Source organism: Euleptes europaea, chromosome 8 (assembly GCF_029931775.1).
Source record: "Euleptes europaea isolate rEulEur1 chromosome 8, rEulEur1.hap1, whole genome shotgun sequence".
NCBI lineage: Eukaryota > Metazoa > Chordata > Lepidosauria > Squamata > Sphaerodactylidae > Euleptes > Euleptes europaea.
In genome coordinates, this window is record NC_079319.1 from 27,292,676 (window position 1) to 27,313,868 (window position 21,193).

At 42.4% G+C, this 21,193-nt stretch overlaps 1 protein-coding gene across 1 annotated transcript in view; it reads right to left on the bottom strand.

The window, feature by feature from the left end:
* Positions 1–3,232: 3,232 nt before the first annotated feature.
* LOC130482071 (neural-cadherin-like) overlaps positions 3,233–21,193 on the bottom strand; it is a 56,655-nt gene continuing 38,694 nt past the window's right edge. The window contains 12 exon segments of the mRNA XM_056854886.1: positions 3,233–3,634; positions 6,156–6,310; positions 7,744–7,997; positions 9,202–9,382; positions 10,992–11,256; positions 11,516–11,682; positions 12,272–12,452; positions 12,556–12,679; positions 14,647–14,774; positions 15,865–15,992; positions 17,575–17,789; positions 20,483–20,760. Of these exon segments, the coding sequence (XP_056710864.1) occupies positions 3,233–3,634; positions 6,156–6,310; positions 7,744–7,997; positions 9,202–9,382; positions 10,992–11,256; positions 11,516–11,682; positions 12,272–12,452; positions 12,556–12,679; positions 14,647–14,774; positions 15,865–15,992; positions 17,575–17,789; positions 20,483–20,760 (2,478 nt within the window).

Sequence of the window (21,193 nt, forward strand, 5' to 3'; positions counted from 1 at the left end):
TACATACTAATGCTTGTCTGAATTCACTCCCCTCTACTTAAAGACAGATGGATTCACATTTTAGCTGTATCTGAAGAAGTGAGCTGTGGCTCACGAAAGCTCACACCCTGCCAGGAAATATTTTTGTTAGTCGTTAAAGTGCTGCTGGACTCTTGCCCTTTTCTACTACTGCAGACAGACTAACACGGCTACCCACTGTGAATTAGCTGGAAATGTTACATTTAGATTGTTTTATATACATATATATACATATATATACATACATATATCTATCTATCTATCTATCTATCTATCTATCTATCTATCTATCTATCTATCTATCTATCTATCTATCTATCTATCTATCTTATTTGCAGACGAAACCCCTCCCCCCTTTCCTTCTGTATCCCTTATATAAAGAAATAAATAGCTTTTATGCTTGAGTGTTTTAAGTGTCCTGGGAGAAGTTATAAAAAAGCAGGGTTTATTTTGCAGATTTAATAGCAGATGGCAATTCAGAAAATGCAAGCCCCTCACCCCCCAATCTGTATTCCCATTGCTAGGATGCATATATGCTTGGGTTTTTAAAAATAAAGTTAAAATACAACCCCCCCTCTCCGAGCTAAATGAAGGAGCATTTACAGTAATACTTTCTGTTGGTCCCTTTTAAACAGCCTACGTGAAACACTCCCATGTCCTTCACTGGAGATCCCTTCAAAGGCTTGATTAGAACTCGGGCTTAGAAACAGGCTTCCCGCAGGGCGCCGAAGGCAGAAGTACAACCTGTGGAGCTTCACCTATGCCGTCGCTCAAGAACAATGAATGGCACATGATTTGCCTTTCAGGACAGTATAAATGACCTTGCTGTCTGTAGCAATTGTGTGCTGGGCAGTTGTAAGCCGCTTTAGAGATGAAAACAAGGCATGTTTAAACAAATACACGATGCTCGGTGGGAGAGCATTTGCTCTACCTAGGTTCAGGGGCCAGCATCTGTAGCTTTTTTTTTTTAAAGCATCAGGTAGTAGAGGATGCAAAAGACCTCTATGTAAGGCCATGCAGAGAGAGCAGCTGCTAGTCAGAGTAGACAGTACTGACCTGGATAAGTAAATGGCCTGACTCAGTAGAAGACAGCTTCATCTGACACCTTCAGAGTGAAATTTTGGCCCAGCAATCCTCGCCATGGCTTTAGGATGGTGTTGCTCTAAGGTATTTTATGAATAGGGTTGCCAAGTCCCTCTTCGCTGCTGGTGGGAGGTTTTTGGGTCGGAGCCTGAGGACAAGGTTTGGGGAGGGGCTTCAGTAACAATTGCCAAAGCAGCCATTTTCTCCAGGTGAACTGATCTCTGTTGGCTGGAGATCAGTTGAATTAGCAGATCTCCAGCTAGTACCTGGGGGTTGGCAACCCTATTTATGAAGCTCATGACAGCCAAACTTGAGCAACATGCAGATCTGTGTTAGGACCAGTTGAGGGGAGTCTGGGTCTGATCTAGGACATCGGGATATTGAGCAGGACCCAAGAAATTTGGAGGGGAGGAAAAGAAAATGGTGTGGGGGGGTGGCTAAAGGGATTTTGTGGCCCCCAAAGCAAAACACATCCATGCTCACCAGGGCCTTTGCTGAGAAGATGATGGTCACAGTGTTGCACCTCCTCATTGTGCTGCAGTCTGTTGACTACAACTGGCCCTGGAATGGTGCACCATGGGGACACAGATCCAGTTACCCTGATAAGGTCTGTTTATTATTTCACTTTAGAAATAGAACATTTGTTACGACCCATGAGACTGCATGAACAGGGTGGCAGGGAGAATATTATACATTTATTCTGGGCCTTCTCAAACGGTGCCTGAGCTAGAGCGTGATTGTTTTCTTGTAAGATCTCAGGCAGAGTTCTCAAGAAATAAGTGAAGGAAACAGAGAATGTTCTGAGCAAATGATTCCACACTGGGCAAAAGGAAGGAGACCTTCCCCCCCCCCATTGATGGTTTAAACAAGGGCAGCAGCTGACTTTAAGCCATGTCTTTTTTTTTATCCTTGTTAGCGATAAACTATTTTGAGATCTGGTAGGTGTTATTAAGGTGATCAGAAGCAAGCTCAGTCCTGAAACTGGCAAGAAAGTGCAGACCACTGTTATGGATGGATCCTGTGGTTTAGATTAGAAAACAAGGTATGCATTCATAACCCAGATGAGATGGGAGGGGAATCAGCATACAGATGTCTCACCTTGACCATCTGTCACAATATCCTGTCAGCCCAGCCCATGTGTGTGTGGGGTTATGTAGAGCATTTTCCCAGTCTGCCACATCTCTGTACTGCACACAATGCTTTGCACACCAAACCATTTGGAGCTGTGAGCAGAATACCTTGGGACCATAAAGTTTATTGGTCAAAGCTGCCTTTGGTAGGAGTTTTGAATTGCTACCCTACTTTTTGACCAGCCCAGGAAGTTACTGAACATTTCAAAATAATTCCCTATAAATATCAGACACAGAGAAGCAAGCTTCCATTATGTTTTGCCAAGCCCAAATGCCTGTGTGTATCGAGGGATGAAGCTGATCCATCTCTCAACCAGAGGCAGGTGCAAATTACATGTTTAATCAGCAAGAAACTGTTTCACTTTTGTATTTTGTAGTTTTTTACTTTTGTCTAATTGTCTCTAAACATGTTTTGTTGTAGAAAGCACTGTTGAGGATGCGTAGTCCAAGAGGGCTAGGTGTGTGCAGATCCCACAGCTGTGGTCAGAGAAACACCCCTACCAGGACCGCAGTAAAACCTGAGCTTCAGCTTTCCAGGATGTATTGTCATAAACAAGTGTTAAATATTTTTAATTGACATTCAGATACAAAAGAGAAACAACTAAAACAAGAATACAAATATATTTTACAGTATCCACACTGATTGTATATAATACATTGAACAATACAAGATGGCTGAAATGTAAACATTTGAATCTATTATTACTTCAAGCTGTTTCAGAACTACAAAAATTCTTTGCATTCCACATATTCAGGAAAACTTCACACACACACACAAATAATTCTCTGAACTTTTATACATCACATATAAAAACATTATGGTCAGATCATTTAAAGGAATGTGAGGTAAACATCACACTATTGTTCTCATACAGCCAATATTAATAAACAGGTCAACTGATTAGTGTTGTTAAAACAAGATACTAAAATGTTTCTAAAGTCTGTTTTTCTAGGAGAAGGATTAATGCCACAGCAATGTATTGTGCCCCCGTCTCCACATTTTATAAGCATTCATTTGGAAGTTCATAGAGCTCTTTTAGCTTTACAAACTTTGGTCCCCATTCATTGAGGTAATCAAAATTTAGATCTTCCTCTATGCTGCAGCTGTCTAAGGAACTCAAGCTTCCAGCTGAAGAACATGACCCCTCTAAGCAATAGAAATGCATGGTGTCTGCTGGAAGACTGTGCACATCATTGTCTGCTTCCTGTATTATTTGAGTCACATAATGTTTGAAGTCTGGGACACTGGTAACCAAAGAACTAGATTTTCTTCGGGATGTGTGATTCATGGGTGGGTTTCTCTGTGGTCCAGAATGTGATTTGAGGAGTGAAGCAGCAGTCCCTGGCGAAAGTTGGGGTATACTTTGTAGAGGTTTCTTTAATTCATCTATATTATAAGCATTCTGGAAAAATGCAAACAGAAAAAAATAAAGGAAAAATTACTAATACTAATGTAGCACTTTCCATTTGCAAAATGCTTAATAGTCTTTGTTGGGTGGGAGCCAAAGAATTGCAAGAGGAACTCTGCTTATGGGACAAGGCTTTCCAGCAACCCCCCTTTGTATTTCAGCCTGTTGGGACCCCTGAAAAGCCACTCCAGGGTTGGCTGACCTTCAGGAATATTATAGGATGTGGCATGGGGCTGGAGCTGGAGGGAGGGAATCCATAAGAATCAGGACTCCTTTGTTGCACAAGGGAAAGTGTCTTCCACTCATGTATAGCAGGGTCTGAATCCAAGCCACTGTGTTTGCCTGCCAAGAATGTTAGGAAGGCAGATCACTACTAGCTCTTATTTTACAGATGGGCTTGAGACAGAGACAGATGGTGACCTGTCCTCAGTCTGGGGGAATTTGAATTTGCCAAGTCTGACTTGCCAGCCCTCAGACAACACCGATTCTCAAAAAAACCACAGCATAGTTTTAGAAACGCCTACTTGGAAATAAATCCCACTTGGTGAATGTGTGCAGTATTGCAGCTGTAGTCAAATAGATAGTATGTTATACATATTACCTTTTCCCGCACCTGCCGGCATGCACTTCCTCAGAGCATCACAGACACTTCTTATAAAACTACCAATGCTGAGCTCCCCCCCCCCCGCTGAAAGTGTACAGATTGATCAGCAGATATAAACTCTGAGATTCAAGTACTTCATGATAGGAAGAACGCTCATACTTTATATAATAAGTTACAGTAATACATATTTTGTCCTACTCAAGGATAAAACTAGAAATTTTAATATATGAAAAAGCATTCAGAGTTTTCAACTGTCAGGAGCCGGCTGGCAAAACTCCAGCCCTAGAGCAAGGGCTTAGAGTGATTCCGTAAAACAAGGACAGGGGGAAAACAATTGCATGCACAGGGCTAATTTATTAATTCATGTTTACTAATATATACAGGAATGTTTTCTACTCAAAGTTGCTTAAGCTTCTGGATACAGTTATCCCTCAGATGTGGTGGTAGTGGAAAGTGCTGTCAAGTCACAGCCAACTTATGGTGACCCCTTAGGGTTTTCAATGCAAGAGACCCACAGAGGTGCTTTGTTATTCTCTGCCTCTGAGTAGCAATCCTGGACTTCCTTGATGGTCTCCCAACCAAGTAGTAACCAGGGTTGACCCTGCTTAGCTTCTGAGATCTGATGTTATCAGGCTAGTCTGAGCCATGCAGGTCAGAGCTGTTCAGATGTAACAACCAATAAAAACTGTGAGTACCCCAGAGCCGGATCCTGCATTTTGTGGGGGAGGGTCCTCAGGAAAGGCTACACTGGTCCCCTGAACTGAAAGAAAAAATTGTGGTAAATTGAGAATTCTCTCATACTGCCTCTGACCTTCCTGGATGCTCCAAGCATAGCGAGAATGACACCAAGGATGGGGTGGTAGGCCCATTGCTAGTCTTGGGGCCCTGACAAATGTCTACCTCACTATGTCAGACTTGGAGTGTGTCAAGGGAATCAATAATGAAAAACATGCAATATGAGGGGGGTCTGTAGGAACCCAGCGGGTACAAAACCTGGGGTAAAACATTCATTGAGTGGGGAGGGGGGTATGTGTTCAGTTCAGTTTATTTACAGTCATTTGACCAGCAAACATCTGTACAAAATCACATTTTAAAAACCCCAACTGAGGATCTCCGTATCTTACTGGCTACATGTCAGAACTTTGCCACTGAATAAGAGATAAAAGCATCTTTATCTTCTAGTAAAATTTTAACAAAATCATCTGAATGGCTAACATTCCTAAAATTTCTGGTCAACACAGGTAAAATCAGCTTATTTCTAACCTAAGGGGTGTGTGAGGGTTAGAAACAGGTAAACAAAAATGAAAGAAAAACTGGACCTTATTTCAGGAAAGCGCTATTCACCACTACCATCTTTGCAGAGACTTGGGGAACTTTCACACATGCCAATTAATGCACTTTCAAACCACTTTAACGCAATCATTTGTAAGTGGATTTTGCCGTTTCACGCAGTAAAATTCATCTACAAAGTGCATTGAAAGTGGATTGAAAGTGCGTTATTCAGCATGTGTGAAAGCACCTTTGGATTCTCCTGTACCTCCTCACCCTCAGCTTTTGTTGTTCCGACCAGTCAAACTCACTGCCCGTGCTTGGCCACATCAGCCATGTTTCGAGACATTCCAAAGCTTCATAAGCTTCCTATTTTGTTGAAATAAGTGCCAAAAGGTTTCCTTGATGGGCTGCAATGCATACTTAGGTATGCTGCAGGGAGAATGGGAGCTGTGAGTTTCACATGCATTGCCACCAGTGCGGGGGGAAACCCTAGCTACCAGCAATCATTTTATTTTTCAAATTTTTTCTCCAGGCAAGAGTTTACAAACTTTTTCTTAATGCCTTCAGAAGGTCCTTAATTTCTATATCTCTGCTGCATATTTGAATAGTGATGCCATACCAGGTCATGCAAAACCATACCAGGTCATGCTCCCCTCCTCCCTCCTCATTATAATGGAAGACGTTTCCTCTAACATCTTCCCAACTTTCATGCTCCTCAGGAATGTAGTAAATTCCTCCTTTCCGAAAACTTGATCTTCCCCATTGACTCCATACGGTATAAGAGACTAATAAACCTAGGGGGAAAAGACATATTTGTTACACGAGGGCCTTACCTGCACAGTATACTAATTTAATTTCCATAATATGAAAACAACCTGATAAAAACAAGAAGCCGTTTAATGTTTATATTTCTAGGGAAGAAATGTGGTAGTTAATTTAAGGGTACATTAAACAAAGGTACACTCTTCAGGAAGGTTATGAATTATCTCTATCTTACATTCAAGCTTCATTAAAAGGGTATTTTACTTACCTACAGGAATCCACTAGGACATTTAAATAGAAGGCATTTTGGCCAGTCTCTGGCCTTTCACCAATCCTGAGTAAATAAGACACCCAAAGTAAGTAAAACACTGTTTTAATGAAGATTAAAGAGGTAATATAATTATTTGAGCCATTATGTTTCTGAGACAAGTACAATGTTTTGGGGAGGTGGTTAATGTTATTTCAACACACTAAATGTAATTAAAGTCAAGTTCAGTTTTGCATTGCATTATTCAAAGTTAATCTAATGAGGCAATCCTATAGATGCATGTGGTGATTCCTCAATGCCAATGGGGGAAATAGTTGCTGAGCTGAGCTCTACCTGACACACCAGACAGAAGAAACCCTAAGCATACATATGGCTCCGAATCACAGCTTTAATGTCTTATGAAAAAAAAAGACAATATAATCAGAAATGACATTAATGGGGTAGTAAACAAAGAAAGAGAAAAGGGACAACAGTGAATACAGAAGAGCTAACAGTGAGCAGTCTGTGCTTATCCTGCTATGTAGAAGTCATTAGTTTATGCAGATTCTGTACTGTACTGAAACCATGAGCAATATCTTACGCTAGGACCAGCCAATGGAGAGCCCCTTCCAACACTTTCATCTAATGAAGGGAGGATGGTAAGTAGGGAATCCACTAGTTGTCCTTAATTGTAATTTAGACCTGGCCATCCTGATCTAGGCATATGACTCATCTGCTATGAACGCTGCCTGCCCTTAAAAGCTGCTTAGATGGGACAGCTTCTTAGTAAGCCATTGTAAATTCTTTGGAAGAAGAATGAGAAATACATGTAATTAATTAAGCAAGCAAGGGAGTCCCTGTGATTGCTATTTTAAGCACAGCTTCTTTCTCCCTCCTTTGTTACTGGCCCTTACAGCCATATAGGTATTGAAGTATGGCCAGGAGACAGCAGAAGTATAGCAAGCAAGCCATATGGAACAAAAGTTTTTATTCTAATATGTGGGCCAATCTCTGCCAAAAAACCTACAAACAAACCTGAAGAGTGAGAATGGGAGGCAACAAAAACAGAAAGAAACATAGCCAGGTCTCCATAAAGTATCTGCACTTGTTGTTAAAAATCAGTGAAGGAATTCAGAAACTTCTATTATTCAAGAGTTGATAATTCAACAGGATCACAGTCTGGATTAAGGTAACGTGAGAAGGGCCAAATTCTCCTACCTAGAAAGACAAGCAGGCACATGCTGATGGCCAAGATAGAACCAGAACTGAGTCCCACTGGTCTTCCTGCTTTCACAGGGCTGATTTCACACCATTTTCCTTTATATCCTTCAGGGCACTGGCAGACATATTTGTCTCGGGACTGTGCTACGCAGGTACCTCCATTTCTACAATTCCAGTGTCCACAGGGTGATGATGTGCACTGTTTAAGGCCTGTAAGCCTGTCTGTCACCTCCACTTTGCCAGCTGGACACCTGAATGGAGAAACCATTTAAAAAGGTTTAAAATAAGAAAGATTTAAAACCCCACCTCAGAGCAGATACTAAGGCATTTGTTTTTGGAACCCGCTGATCCTCAGTAGTAGGAGGAATATGTAAAAAATCCAGAAAACTAAGAGGTTGAGGATCCTAATTAGGGCTCCGGTGCTGTTGGTTGTATGGCCACACTCCTGGAGTGATTTGCACAATGCTGTGCCCACCTTTGAATCATATTTTCACTTCTGTGGACATACTTGCCATTCTCAGACACTCTCTGCTCTTGGGCCTCAACAAGTAATATCTGCTATTAATGGGTTAGATGTCTTCTAATCTACACAAGGCTACATAACTGTGTTAGTACTTTGTTTCTTGTCCCTCTCCATGGCTATTCTGTTCTGGGTCTCTGAACTCCCTTTTTGGCATCTTTAACTGAGAGGTCAGGCTACTTTTGTTTTTGTGCACAGATACATTTTCTATTTTTTTTTTGTCAAGTCTAGCAACTGTTCCCCTATATTTCTGGCTATAACCTTGTGTGTGTGTGTGTTAAGTGCGGGCAAGTCACTTCCGACTCATGGTGACCCTATGAATCAAAGTCCTATTTTTGACAGCCTTGCTCAGGTCTTGCAAATTGAGGGCTGTGGCTTCCCTTATTGAGTCAATCCATCTCTTGTTGGGTCTTTCTCTTTTCCTGCTGCCTTCAACTTTTCCTAGCATGACTGTTTTTTCCAGTGACCCTTGTCTTCTCATAATGTAATCAAAATACAATAGCCTCAGTTTAGTCATTTTAGCTTCTAGGGTCAGTTCAAGCTTGATTTGATGTATAACCCACTGATTTGGTTTTTTTTGGCAGTCCATGGTATCCATAACACTCTCCTCCAACACCACATTTGAAAGGAATCTACTTTCTTCCTATCAGCTTTCTTCAATGTCTAGCTTTCACACCCATACATAATAATAGGGAATACGATGGCATGAATTAACTTAATCTTGGTGGCCAGTGACACATCCTTACACTTCAGGATCTTTTCTAGCTCCTTCATGGCTGCCTTTTCCAGTCTCAACCTCCTTTTGATTTCTTGGCTGCAGTTTCCCATTTGGTTGATGATGAAGCCAAGGAATAGAAAGTCTTCAACAATTTCCTTTTGTATAACCTTACAAAAGAAAATAATATTTGAAATGGATAGAGAACAAGACAGCATACCTGCACTCATACTTCCTCCACAGATCTACACAGTGGAAAGGGCTGCTGCAGGGCTGATTGCTGCAGGAACTAGAATGGCAGCCGACGGTGACGCCGTGTTGCTCCACAATGAAACTGTATTCGGTGCTTTTGCCATCCGCCAGAAGAGGCTGGCCATTCAGCCGGACATCCCGCATACAGCCTGCAAGGAGACAGCCAAAGAGAAAAAAGACTGATGAGTTATTTACCCTCTTATCACAGGAGTGGAGGGGCTCCATTTCTACCTCCAGCCATGTCACGTGTGGCCCAACAGCCACCATGCTGGTGTAATGTCGTAATAGCATTATTTCTTTGCGTGACTGCAAGCAGATCCGTGACGTCACTCCAATGGAACAGCACGACTTGGGAACTGCTATGAAAGGAAGGTCCATCCTTGCCTGATATGGCATTATGCAAAGCTGTTCTTCTTCTTTCTTTTTTTAGATAAGTTTTATTTAATTGACGAAAAACATACTAAACACATACTGAAACCTACAATACAAAACTATACACCACACAAACAGTATGTCAAACCTTCCAAAATGTGCCATATAACTAGGGTTGCCAACCTCCAAGTAATAGCTGGAGATCTCCAGCTATTACAACTGATCTCCAGCCGATAGAGATCAGTTCACCTGGAGAAAATGGCCACTTTGGTAATTGGACTCTATGGCACTGATGTCCCTCCCCTTCCCAAACCCCACCCTCCTCAGGCTCCACCCCCAAAATCTCCCGCCGGTGATGAAGAGAGACCTGGCAACCCTACATATAACCCCCACTCTCAACCACAACAATTAGGTTATTAAAATTTCTATATTAAAAGACCTTGTTATAATTGGCTCCGATATCCCTTAATAAGAATAAACTATACCACATAATAATTTTGTATTCATATATACCTTACTAAATATGCTAATCCTTAAGACCTAGTCTACAAATTTCTTTAGGATGCGAAGCTGTTCTATGATTCAAAACAAAGTGTGATCGCGCAGCAATGAGAACCAATCCCCAAGTTTTTCTTTCAGCTAAACATCACCAATGCAATCCTAGATACCTAATCATTGTAAGTAATTTGTTGCAACTGCATTTGATGGACAAGCATGGATACAGCTAAAGTTCAGGGATAAAGTACATGTTTTGTGATTAAGTTTAAGTGAGCTGCATCTCCCATTACAGATTTAAGTATTTGAAGGGCTGTTACTTAGAGGAGGGCAGAGAGCTGTTCCTGTTGGCAGCAGAGGATAGGACTCGCAATAGTGGGTTTAAATTGTGGGTGAAAAGGTACCGGCTGGATATTAGGAATTTTTTTTTTTTACAGTAAGAATTGTTCAACAGTGGAATCAGCTACCTATGGAGGTGGTGAGATCCCCCTCACTGGCAGTCTTTAAACAGAGGCTGGACAAACACTTGTCAGGGATGCTCTAAGCTGATCCTGCATTAAGCAGGGGGTTTTACTGGATAATCTATATGGTCCTTTCCAACTCTATGCTTTCCTGATTCTATGATCTCAGGTAGCATGGATGAAAAAGGACACTGCCTGAGATCTTGGAGAACTGTTGCCCGTCAGAATAGACAATGCTGGGCAAGATGTATCAATGGGCTGTATTGGTAGAAGGTAGCTGCTCATAGCAAAAGTGGGATAGAATTGCCTGGCTTGCTTCTGCCAGTGCCAACTGGGCATTGCTGGAACAATATACAGCCACACACACAATGTTAGTAGCATGCTGTTTTTCAACTTTTCTCTTTCAAGAGATCTCAGTAACATCACATACCTTGGAAATCACTTTCTGAACCGTTAGTAAGACGGTTTCCCAGCACAATGCTTGTCAAATCCAAGTCTGACTGTATGTTTTGTCCCGAAATGAAGAATGTCTCATGATCCCCTCCACCATCATTAATCCGCAAAGAAAATTCATTGTAATACTTTTCTAGGGCTAGTACAACCCAGTGTCCATTATCTATGCGCACGCTGTTTAGCTGAAGCATGTGACCCTCATCTTCTAAACTGAAGCTCACACCAAAATGTCCACCAATTATCTGTATAAACACAGAATTTTGAGTGTGATACATGCTTTTATAAGACATACAAGACATATTTGCTAATTAAAATAAGAATGTTCCGTAAGAGCAAGCTGTTGTTGTTTGCATGGCTGGAAAAGCTCTGCTCAGATCCCAAATTTAAAGATAAAAGTTGTTATTGCTAAGTTACATGGCTTCTCATTTAAGCCATGCATCACAAAAGCACTTCAGAGGGTGAAATGTCATACTCGTGGGTAACAGTGGATGAACTGCTTACCTCCATTCTAATGTACCCATTTCCATCGGCAGAGGTCATACTGAGAAGGGTACAGGAGGACATTCTTGTGCGTACCATAAGTTGGACTTGTATTTTGTAAGCATTAAGCATGTTTTGCAGTTCATAATGAATCCAGCTATCCCTTCCAAAGGTCCATTCTGGAAGAACTAAATATGAAAGAACACATGAAATGTATGGCGTAATACCAATGAAATTCTTCCCCCTTTCCATACATGCCTACAGTGGGTATAAATGTTCTCTTTTTCCGACATGAAAGTATTACCATGCAAGAAGAAGAAGAGTTGGTTTTTATATGCCGACTTTCTCTACAACTTAAGAAAGAATCAAACCGGCTTACAATCACCTTCCCTTCCCCTTCTCACAACAGACACCCTGTGAGGTAGGTGGGGCTGAGAGAGCTCAAAGAGAACTGTGACTAGCCCAAGGCCACCCAGCTGGCTTTGTAGGAGTGGGGAAACAAATCCAGTTCACCAGATTAGCCAACGCCGCTCATGTGGAGGAGTGGGGAATCAAACCCGGTTCGCCAGATCAGAGTCCACCGCTCCAAACCACTGCTATTAACCACTACACAACACTGGTTTGCTGAACTGATATTTGTCAGAATCCAGACTGCTGGGGAACAGGCCTACATCCCCAAGCTTGGCAAAACAATTGTTGAGCCTTGCTAGCCCATGACCAAGGCTTGGTCATAGCCAGATATCACCACTAATCTTTGTACTGAAAGATTTAATTCACCTTTGTCACATCTTGGTCCCATGTAGCCAGTGTTACAGTCACAGGTAACAGAGTTCCAGTCGCCCAAGCATTTGCCATGGATACCACAGGAAGGAACTCCAAGTTTCTGGCACAATCCATCAGTCAGTGCGCAACCTGGTGCACTGTTTAAGGATTCTGCGGGATGCTCTAAATTGTACACCTATGAAAAGAAGAAACAGGCCAGAAGTATCAGGAGAAACAGAGGCAGCTGCTTTTGGCAGATGGAGAGTGAGGCAGAACGCATAACTTCATAATGATTTTACCTGGCTATCAACTATGACATTTCGTATGCAGCCAGTAAATCCTCTGAAGTGCTTCTGTGACGCATGGTATGGGAGGGCTTTCTTAACACCGCCCAGCTGGAGAGGCTGGTGAACATTGAAAAATCTGTCAACAAAAAGTGAAAAACATGCAAATCTCGAATATTTTGTTACTTGGAATTCCAGTCCTGCATTATTAATAGAATGTTCTGACGTGTAACATGATAATTCTTTTGAAGATACCAGTGTGATGTAACTTAACAATTAAGAAAGAAGGTCTACCACTCAGTGGTGCAGTTCATACTGCCCAATTATCAAGCCATAAGAGCTCTGCTTCTACCCCTTCCTGTGTAAGTTCCCTTTCCCTTCTCTGCTTAAGATGTGATCTTTCCCAAGCCTGGTTTGATATAATCTTTGTTGAAAGATCACAGCACATTTGCACACTGTATAGACAGGAATGTGTGTGTTTTTTAAGGCCCTGCCTACTCTGATGCCATCTTCCTTGCCCACCCTGGCATGGCTACCATTCCTCACCACCATCAACAGTGGGCATGTTTTTAGAATCAGCAATTGCTAGATCAATATAGTGCAACAGAAGTATAAGAATGTGTTGCCATGACCTAGTTGGTCCTCTAAATTCCCTGCGTTTAATTTTGTTTTTAGTCCTTTTCGTTGCATAGATATAAGGCATAGAGATTTACTTAAACAAAATAAAAACTGGGAATTCAGAGGAAGTAGCAGATCATGAAATACACTGTTATAATGTTATTGTGCTACAGCAATCTAGCAATTGCTGGTTTTGTCAAAAGCCAGTGATACAGGGTGGTGGTGTGATGGAAAGATCCTCTTCATTTACAGCAGCAACAACAGATACATGGAGAGCCATGGGAAAGCAGTCTATGATACAATCATGCATTTGAGCCAGCATAATCACATGTCGCTTCTAAACCAAAGAACAGGACCAAACCAGAGCTTTTCACTTGAATAGCTTCACCTTCCATAAACTCAGAAAAAGGTTTACCACCATCAGATTTCAAACAATGCCAACTGCCACGTTATGTGTGTGTGTGTGTTAAGTGCCATCAAGTCGCTTCCGACTCATGGCGACCCTATGAATCAATGTCTTCCAAAATGTCCTATCTTTGACAGCTTTGATCAGATCTTGCAAATTGAGGGCTGTGGCTTCCTTTATGGAGTGAGTCAATCCATCTCTTGTTGGGTCTTCCTCTTTTCCTGCTGCCCTCAACTTTTCCTAGCATGACTGTCTTTTCTAGTGACTCTTGTCTTCTCATAATGTGACCAAGTGCCACGTTAGCCAGCCATTATTTGCAAAAAGATAGTCTCTCAGTGTGTATAGGAACAGCTCTGGAACTGGAAGCCCCCTCCCCCCCCACACACACTATATCCTGTTTTGCTGTCTTTACTTTGCTCCCAGGTCCAGGTTTCTTTCAGCTATTTTAGCTGGCCTAGTTTCATGCTCAGTGGTAAATGAAACATCTCCTCTCTGATGACGATGAGCACATTACTTTATATGTCACATTATGCACTGGTCGCTAAGAAAATCAATGCAAATTCTTTTGCTCAGCATTAAATGTTCTGCAATTTATGTTGTCTTGGCCCTAGCAATTGTACAACTGCTTTCCATTTGATTGTGCTTTTATTGTTTCATTTATAAAAAAACAACTGCCCAAGCAGTCATATTGTAATAGCCTTTAGTCATATATAATATTTTAACCTACCTACCATAAACTAAGATTACTTAACCAAGCTTCATAACATCTGAACTGGGCCTCTGTTAAATTTAAAAAATAAAAGGGAGCCTTTAATTGTAATGTTTCAAATTACATAATTGATTGAAAGAAAGCCAAGAAAGGAAAAAGACAATAGAAGTAATTCATCATTTATAAAAGATATATGGAGACAATTTCTCTTTAATGTCTTGTTTTCTTTGTCATCCCCTATCACCCTCATAAACCAGATCTAAACTTCCCTTGAAAACAAATTAGTTAACCCTTAGCTTACAGCCCCATCAACTAAAACTTTACTTAGTTAACCAAACTTTTATCAGCAGAAGGCTGCAGCTTCAATTTTTACCTTTCATTTCCTGGAGTTTCAGAAGAAACTTTACAGATAGATTGATCTGCCTTTGACACTTTCTCCAGCTCACCGTCACTCTTTGTACCCGAAACATTTAGACAGTGGTCCAAGATCAGCTGTACATTCTAAAGTGGGACATGCATGTATTATTTAATTGTCTTTACATGAAAAATGCAGTGTCGTTTACTACATTTACAGTGATCACATTTGCAACACTAACGTTTTTAATTAAAACAAAGAATTCTGTTTTTATTCTTGATTTGTTCTTCGAAGTGGATGTATGCTGGCATCTTTCTTGGGTTTACTGTCAATGAACTGGACAAAGAAGACTTCTGCGCAGTCCTAAGAAGAATGATACCCTTCTGTATCTATTGAGCAGGTAGCAGCACCTTTTCTATATACTATATCAGGGTCCCCACCAAGGTACCTGTGGGCACCATGGCACCCACCAAGTGTTTTTAGAAAATAGGCAGGGCCAGGTGGGGCTTTTGCCAAGCAGGGCTTCTGATTGGCTGTACAGATTTTTAAAAAGCAGCTTCGGCAACAGCTGCTACCACAGCATCTCTACTGCTGTGTGCTCATTTTAAAAGGCACCTGTGAAACAGAACTCCTGCCTCATATGTTGAAGAGTTACTATAGAGTTACACATAACCTCACTCCCTGACATATTGTGGTTGGCTCCACCTCCTGTGGCTGGGCCCTGGAGCTTCACTGGAAGGGAATTTGGTAAGAGCCCATGGCGCAGAGTGGTAAGCTGCAGTACTGCAGTCCAAGCTCTGCTCACGACCTGAGTTCGATCCCAATGGAAGTCGGTTTCAGGCAGCTGGCTCAAGGCTGACTCAGCCTTCCATCCTTCTGAGGTCGGTAAAATGAGTAACCGGCTTGCTGGGGGTAAAAGGAAGATGACTGGGGAAGGCACTGGCAAACCACCCCGCAAACAAAGTCTGCCTAGGAAACGTCGGGATGTGACATCACCCCATGGGTCAGGAATGACCCAGTGCTTTCACAGGGGACCTTTACCTTTTTACTTCCAGTGTCCACCATTTAAAATGTTGTTACAGCTGTATGCAGATTTACTTTTTGCAATGAAGTGTTTTCTGTATAGCAAAAAGTAACTTGCAAAGCTTTCCTCAGACAAAAATCACTTGACGAGATGGCTAGATGCTAAAAATAAACAGCTAAGAGAATTTTTTAAAGGTTGAGTTCCACACTTGCCTTTCCATCATTTATTATTTTTATGTTATGCCAACGACGATCAGCTACATTGACCTCCTTCGACAATTGCAGGAAGAGCGCCCCTGAGCCATGACTTATTGTTAATGATGGAACACCTTCCGAGAACGCTAATCAAAACAAAACAGAAAAACACATGATGGACAGCTCTCTTCCTTGACAGAAAACCATTCTAAACCGATGCCTTTTGGAGGGGGGAGCTTGAGGACTTTTTGCTGGTGTGCCAGCTGCACGTTAATGGTTGCCATCACCTTAATACATTTTCTTAACATCCAGTATACATATGATTACTATTAGCAGAGGCAAGCGTATAATACATAGCAAAATGTCACAATCCAGAATACTCTTGAATTTGTGTGCATCCAGTGAGAACTGGATGTGAAAACTCCCTCGAGTTTATAAGGCAGCTTCCAGAGCCTTGCATGAGTATGTGAGTATATGTACACACCTGTGCATTGCTTATTGTGGTTAGGTGGGGGTACTCAAAAGTCCCTGCTAGGTGTAGTAAGTCATTGTGCTCTGGATTGTGGATACTACATCTTCCGAATCTCCTTTTCCCTGAAGAACTATCTGTGTTTTCTTTAAAATAAAATTAGAGATGTGAAAGCCTGGAGGGAAACCCCAGAAACATTAAGGGAAAATATTTTTCCTCCTGTCTCCCCTCCCCTCCCACCAAGGACTTTTTTCAGTTTTTCTGATGAAGTACTGGCAAAAAAAACCTCTGGCTAAATATTTTCTCTTATTAGAGTGAGTAAAATGCTTTTAAAGACAAGGTTTTACTCACTTGAAATGCATAGCCTCAACATTTTTATGTGTCTACAGCATTAGACAATTCTATGTATACTGTAGACAGATGCATATTTTCAAGGATGTTTATAGTTCAAGTGTGAATAGTTTTGGCAACAGTTAATACAACATGATGAGTCTAATAATATTTGTGTTTTCTGTTATACCTGCCCTGACCTGGATAGCCCAGGTTAGCTCAATCTCATCAGATATTGGAAGCTAATCAGAGTCGGCCCTGGTTAGTATTTGGATGGGAGACCACCAAGGAATACCAGGGTTGCTTCACAAAAGCAGGCAATGTCAAACCACCTCTGAATGTCTCTTGCCTTGAAAATACTACAGGGTTACCATAAGTCAGCTGCCGCTGGCAACTAACAAATGATGTTTGTTGCAACACTAATGTTTTTAATTGAAATGAAGAATTCTATTTTTATTCTTGATTTGTTCTTCGAAGTGGATGTATGCAGTAAGCATAAGTGGATGTAAGCAGTAAGCAGGTCACGTGACAGCCAGATATGCTAGCAGTCATACCTACTGTGACTATATGCCAGGGTGGGGCCATTACTATGGTAGAAGGCCTGTTCGGCATGCAGAAAGTCCCAGGTTCAACCCCTGGCATCTCCAAAAGTATCAGGCAGTAGGTGATGTGAAAGACCTCAGCCTGAGACCCTGGAGAGCCGATGTCATCTGAGTAGACAATACTGACCTTGAAGGTTCAGTGGGCTGATTCTGTATAAGGCAGCTTCACCTGTTGATTTTCTTGAAATACCGCACCCCATTTTTTTAATGTCTTGAAAATTTCCACAAATTTTACATCACTATTTACAAACATTTATTATAAAAATTCAGGACAATATAAGGTTTGGTTGCATACACATACTGGAAAAGGAAGTGTAAGTATTTAACCTAGTGCAATAAAGTCGTCCACTTCCCCAGGCTTCACATGTGCTACTGGCCCATTGTAAAGCAGAAGGCCTTCGGCCGCTTCGGTAATGAAATCCACAGAGATGCGGCTCTCAAAGCAAGGCTTGAGGGGTGGGAACCAAGCATACCCATGTCCTCTGAAGGTGTGCTGCGTCTGCTGGCACTCAGGCCCATGGAAAGCCACAGAGCACTTGCAGCTGTGGAAAGAAACGGAAGTGTTACCTCCCTCCGTCTCTCACACATCACACCCAAACATGGGCAATCAAAGCTCCCTGCTGTGTATGCATGTCTTTAACATGGGGAGGGGCCATGGCTCAGTGGCAGAGCATCTGCTTGGCATGCAGAAGGTCCTAGGTTCAATCCCTGGCATCTCCAGGTAAAGGGACTAGGCAAGCAGGTGATGTGAAAGACCTCTGCCTGAGACCCTGGAGAGCCACTACCGGTCTGAGTAGACAATACTGACTTTGATGGACCAAGGGTCTGATTCAGTATAAGGCAACTTTATGTATGTGTTCAATTTGTCCCTCCATCCATAGGAAATTATAGATTTTGGGGAGGGCCGTGGCTCAGTGGTAAATCATCTGCTTGGCATGCAGAAGGTCCCAGGTTCAATCCCCGGCATCTCCAGTTAAAAGAACCAGGCAAGCAAGTGATGTGAAAGACCTCTGCCTGAGACCCTGGAGAGCCGCTGCCGGTCTGAGTAGACAATATTGACTTTGATGGACCTTGATGGTCTGATTCAGTATAAGTCAGCTTCATGTGTTCAAATCTCTGCAACAGAACATTGTCTTCTCTACATCTTAGCCATTTCTAATTTTACACGGCAATAATTAATAACCATAAGAGAGATCAGCATTCCAGAGCCCTGTGTGCACTAAAGAAAACATTACAGAACTTTCATGCAATAAATATTCAGGCTAAAGGGGAGGGGGGACCCAATTCTTCTTGATTTCAATGTAGCCGCTACACTTCATGTTTTAATCACCAATCAGCAAAGGAATGGGGTGATGAAAAGTTATGGCAAAGTGTCAACTGGTGGCATTGAGCATGGTTATACCTTAAACAAAGGAATACGGACACCACTTTACATAGTCCTGCGTTGCCATGTAGCTGTCTGGAAGAATATGACAAGCTTAAAGGCCACTTCACATGATGCATTTATTTTTAGCAAGTACATGCAACATATACACTAAAACTGCAATTTAAGAAGCGCATATAAATGGCTTTGAAAAGACATGAAAGGGGGATGGATGGTGAATGGGCAGAGTTCCCTGCTGCGCATACATGTCTTTGAAGAATGCATTTGTCGCCTGTATTGCATGAGGCAGCACAGTAGCCATTGGCCACCTGTGAGCATCTCTTAATGCATGTATAAGCACATTAAAAAAGTCCTGCTGGATCAGACCAAGGCCCATCTAGTCCAGCAGTCTGTTCACACAGTGGCCAACCAGGTGCCTCTAGGAAACCCACAAACAGGACGACTGCAGCAGTATTATCATGCCTGTGTTCCAAGGCACCTAATATAATAGGCATGCTCCTCTGATCCTGGAGAGAACAGGTATGCATCATGACATAACCATTTTAACTAGTAGCCATGAATACCCCTTTTCTCCATGAACATGTCCCCTCTTAAAGCCTTCCAAGTTGGCAGCCATCACCACATATTGGTATGCAGGGGAATACTGGCCACTATGGCTACCTGGACTTTTCCTGGGGTTGATGGCATGCCCTGGGCTGGGCCAGCCCAATGGTGAGATGGGCCGTTGATACCAGGATGGCAGCACCCAGAGGAGTCATAGTGGAGCAGGCCTGGCTGCAGGCAAAGCGCTCCTTCCCTGGAGGTTTCTAAGCAGAGGCTAGATGGCCATCTGTCAGCAATGCTGATTCTATGACCTTAGGCAGTTCATGAGAGGGAGGGCATCTTGGCCATCTTCTGGGCATGGAGAAGGGGTCACTGGGTGTGTGTGTGGGGAGGTAGTTGTGAAATTCCTGCATTGCACAGGGGGTTTGACTAGATGACCCTGGTGGACACTTCCAACTCTATAGTTCTATGATTCTTTCTCCCACCCTTCTTTTAGCGAGTGTGGACAAGGGGCGCTTTCCCCTCTTAGACCACCCTGAATTCAAAACAATATAACCTAACCAGGTTATACTGTAACAGAGGGCCAGCAAACACTCCCAGAAGAAGACATTGTGAGAAGACTGGATTCATTATTGTGGATACATCCAGCACTAACAGAGCAGTTTGCAGCTAACGGTGCACATCTACAAAAATATGCACCAGTTAATGCTTGTGTAGCATAGTATTGTTGGCTCTAAACTCAGCCATGAACTCACTGAACAGCTCTTTGGCAAGCCACCATTTCTCAAAGAAGGAGGAGGAGGAGGAGGAAGATTTGGTTTTTATATGCTGACTTTCTCTACCACTTAAGGAAGAATCAAACCAGCATTCAATCACCTTCCCTTCCCCTCCCCACAACAGACACCCTGTGAGATAGGTGGGGCTGAGAGCTCTAAGAGAGCTGTGACTAGCCCAAGGTCACCCAGCTGGCTTCATGTGGAGGAGTGGGGAAACAAATCCAGTTCACCAGATTGGCATCCACCGCTCATGTGGAGGAGCAGGGAATCAAACCCAGTTCTCCAGATCAGAGTCCCCCACTCCCAACCACCGTTCTTAACCACTACACCACGCTGGCCCTAACAATATGGGCAACAGGAATACTGATCAACCTTACAATATCTGCTGTAAAGATTACTGAGACTGAACGTTAACTACTTGGCACACTCTAAGGTATTGTACAGGCACTAACAAATTATTACGACTGCTTCTACGTTTCTTTGACTTTCTATTTTAGGAATGATCTGAACCATCATGACCCAATTTACTAACCTGTAACCCTGGTCTGTGTCCATACAGGTACCACCATTGAGACACGGATTTATCTGGTAGTTGGAACAGGATCGGTGCTTCCTCTCCCGAGCTTCACAGGTACACTGGAAGCTGTTCGTCACTGTCACAGAGGCCAACAAAACACTTCCAGAAGATGTTATTGTGGGAAGAGGACTGAATTCATTCCTGCTGATGCATCCAGTGCTATGAGAGCAGTTTGCAGCCAAACACTCATCTATGCCTACTTGGCTGATGTTGATATTCAAAACAGTCTCCAGCTGTGGGTAAGATCTGTAGTTTCAGTGTCTGCTTTTCAATATGTATTTTAAATAACCTAAACACTCACACTGCAGACCAAAGCTTTGCTCACAAACTGAGTTCTGTCCCGATGGAAGTCGGTGTCAGGTAGGTGGCTCAAGGTTGACTCAGCCTTCCATTCTTCCGAGGTCAGTAAAATGAGTACCCAGCTTGCTGAGGGCAAAGGGAAGATGACTGGGGAAGGCACTGGCAAATCACCCCGCAAATAAAGTCTGCCTAGGAAACATCGGTATGTGACGTCACCCCATGGGTCAGGAATGACCCGGTGCTTGCACAGGGGACCTTAACCTTTAAACACTCACATGACATCCGGAACAGCAATGTCAGACTGAAGACTATGGGAGCATGAATGATAATTCCAAATACAAAAACAATACTTTTGTTTTAGGGGAG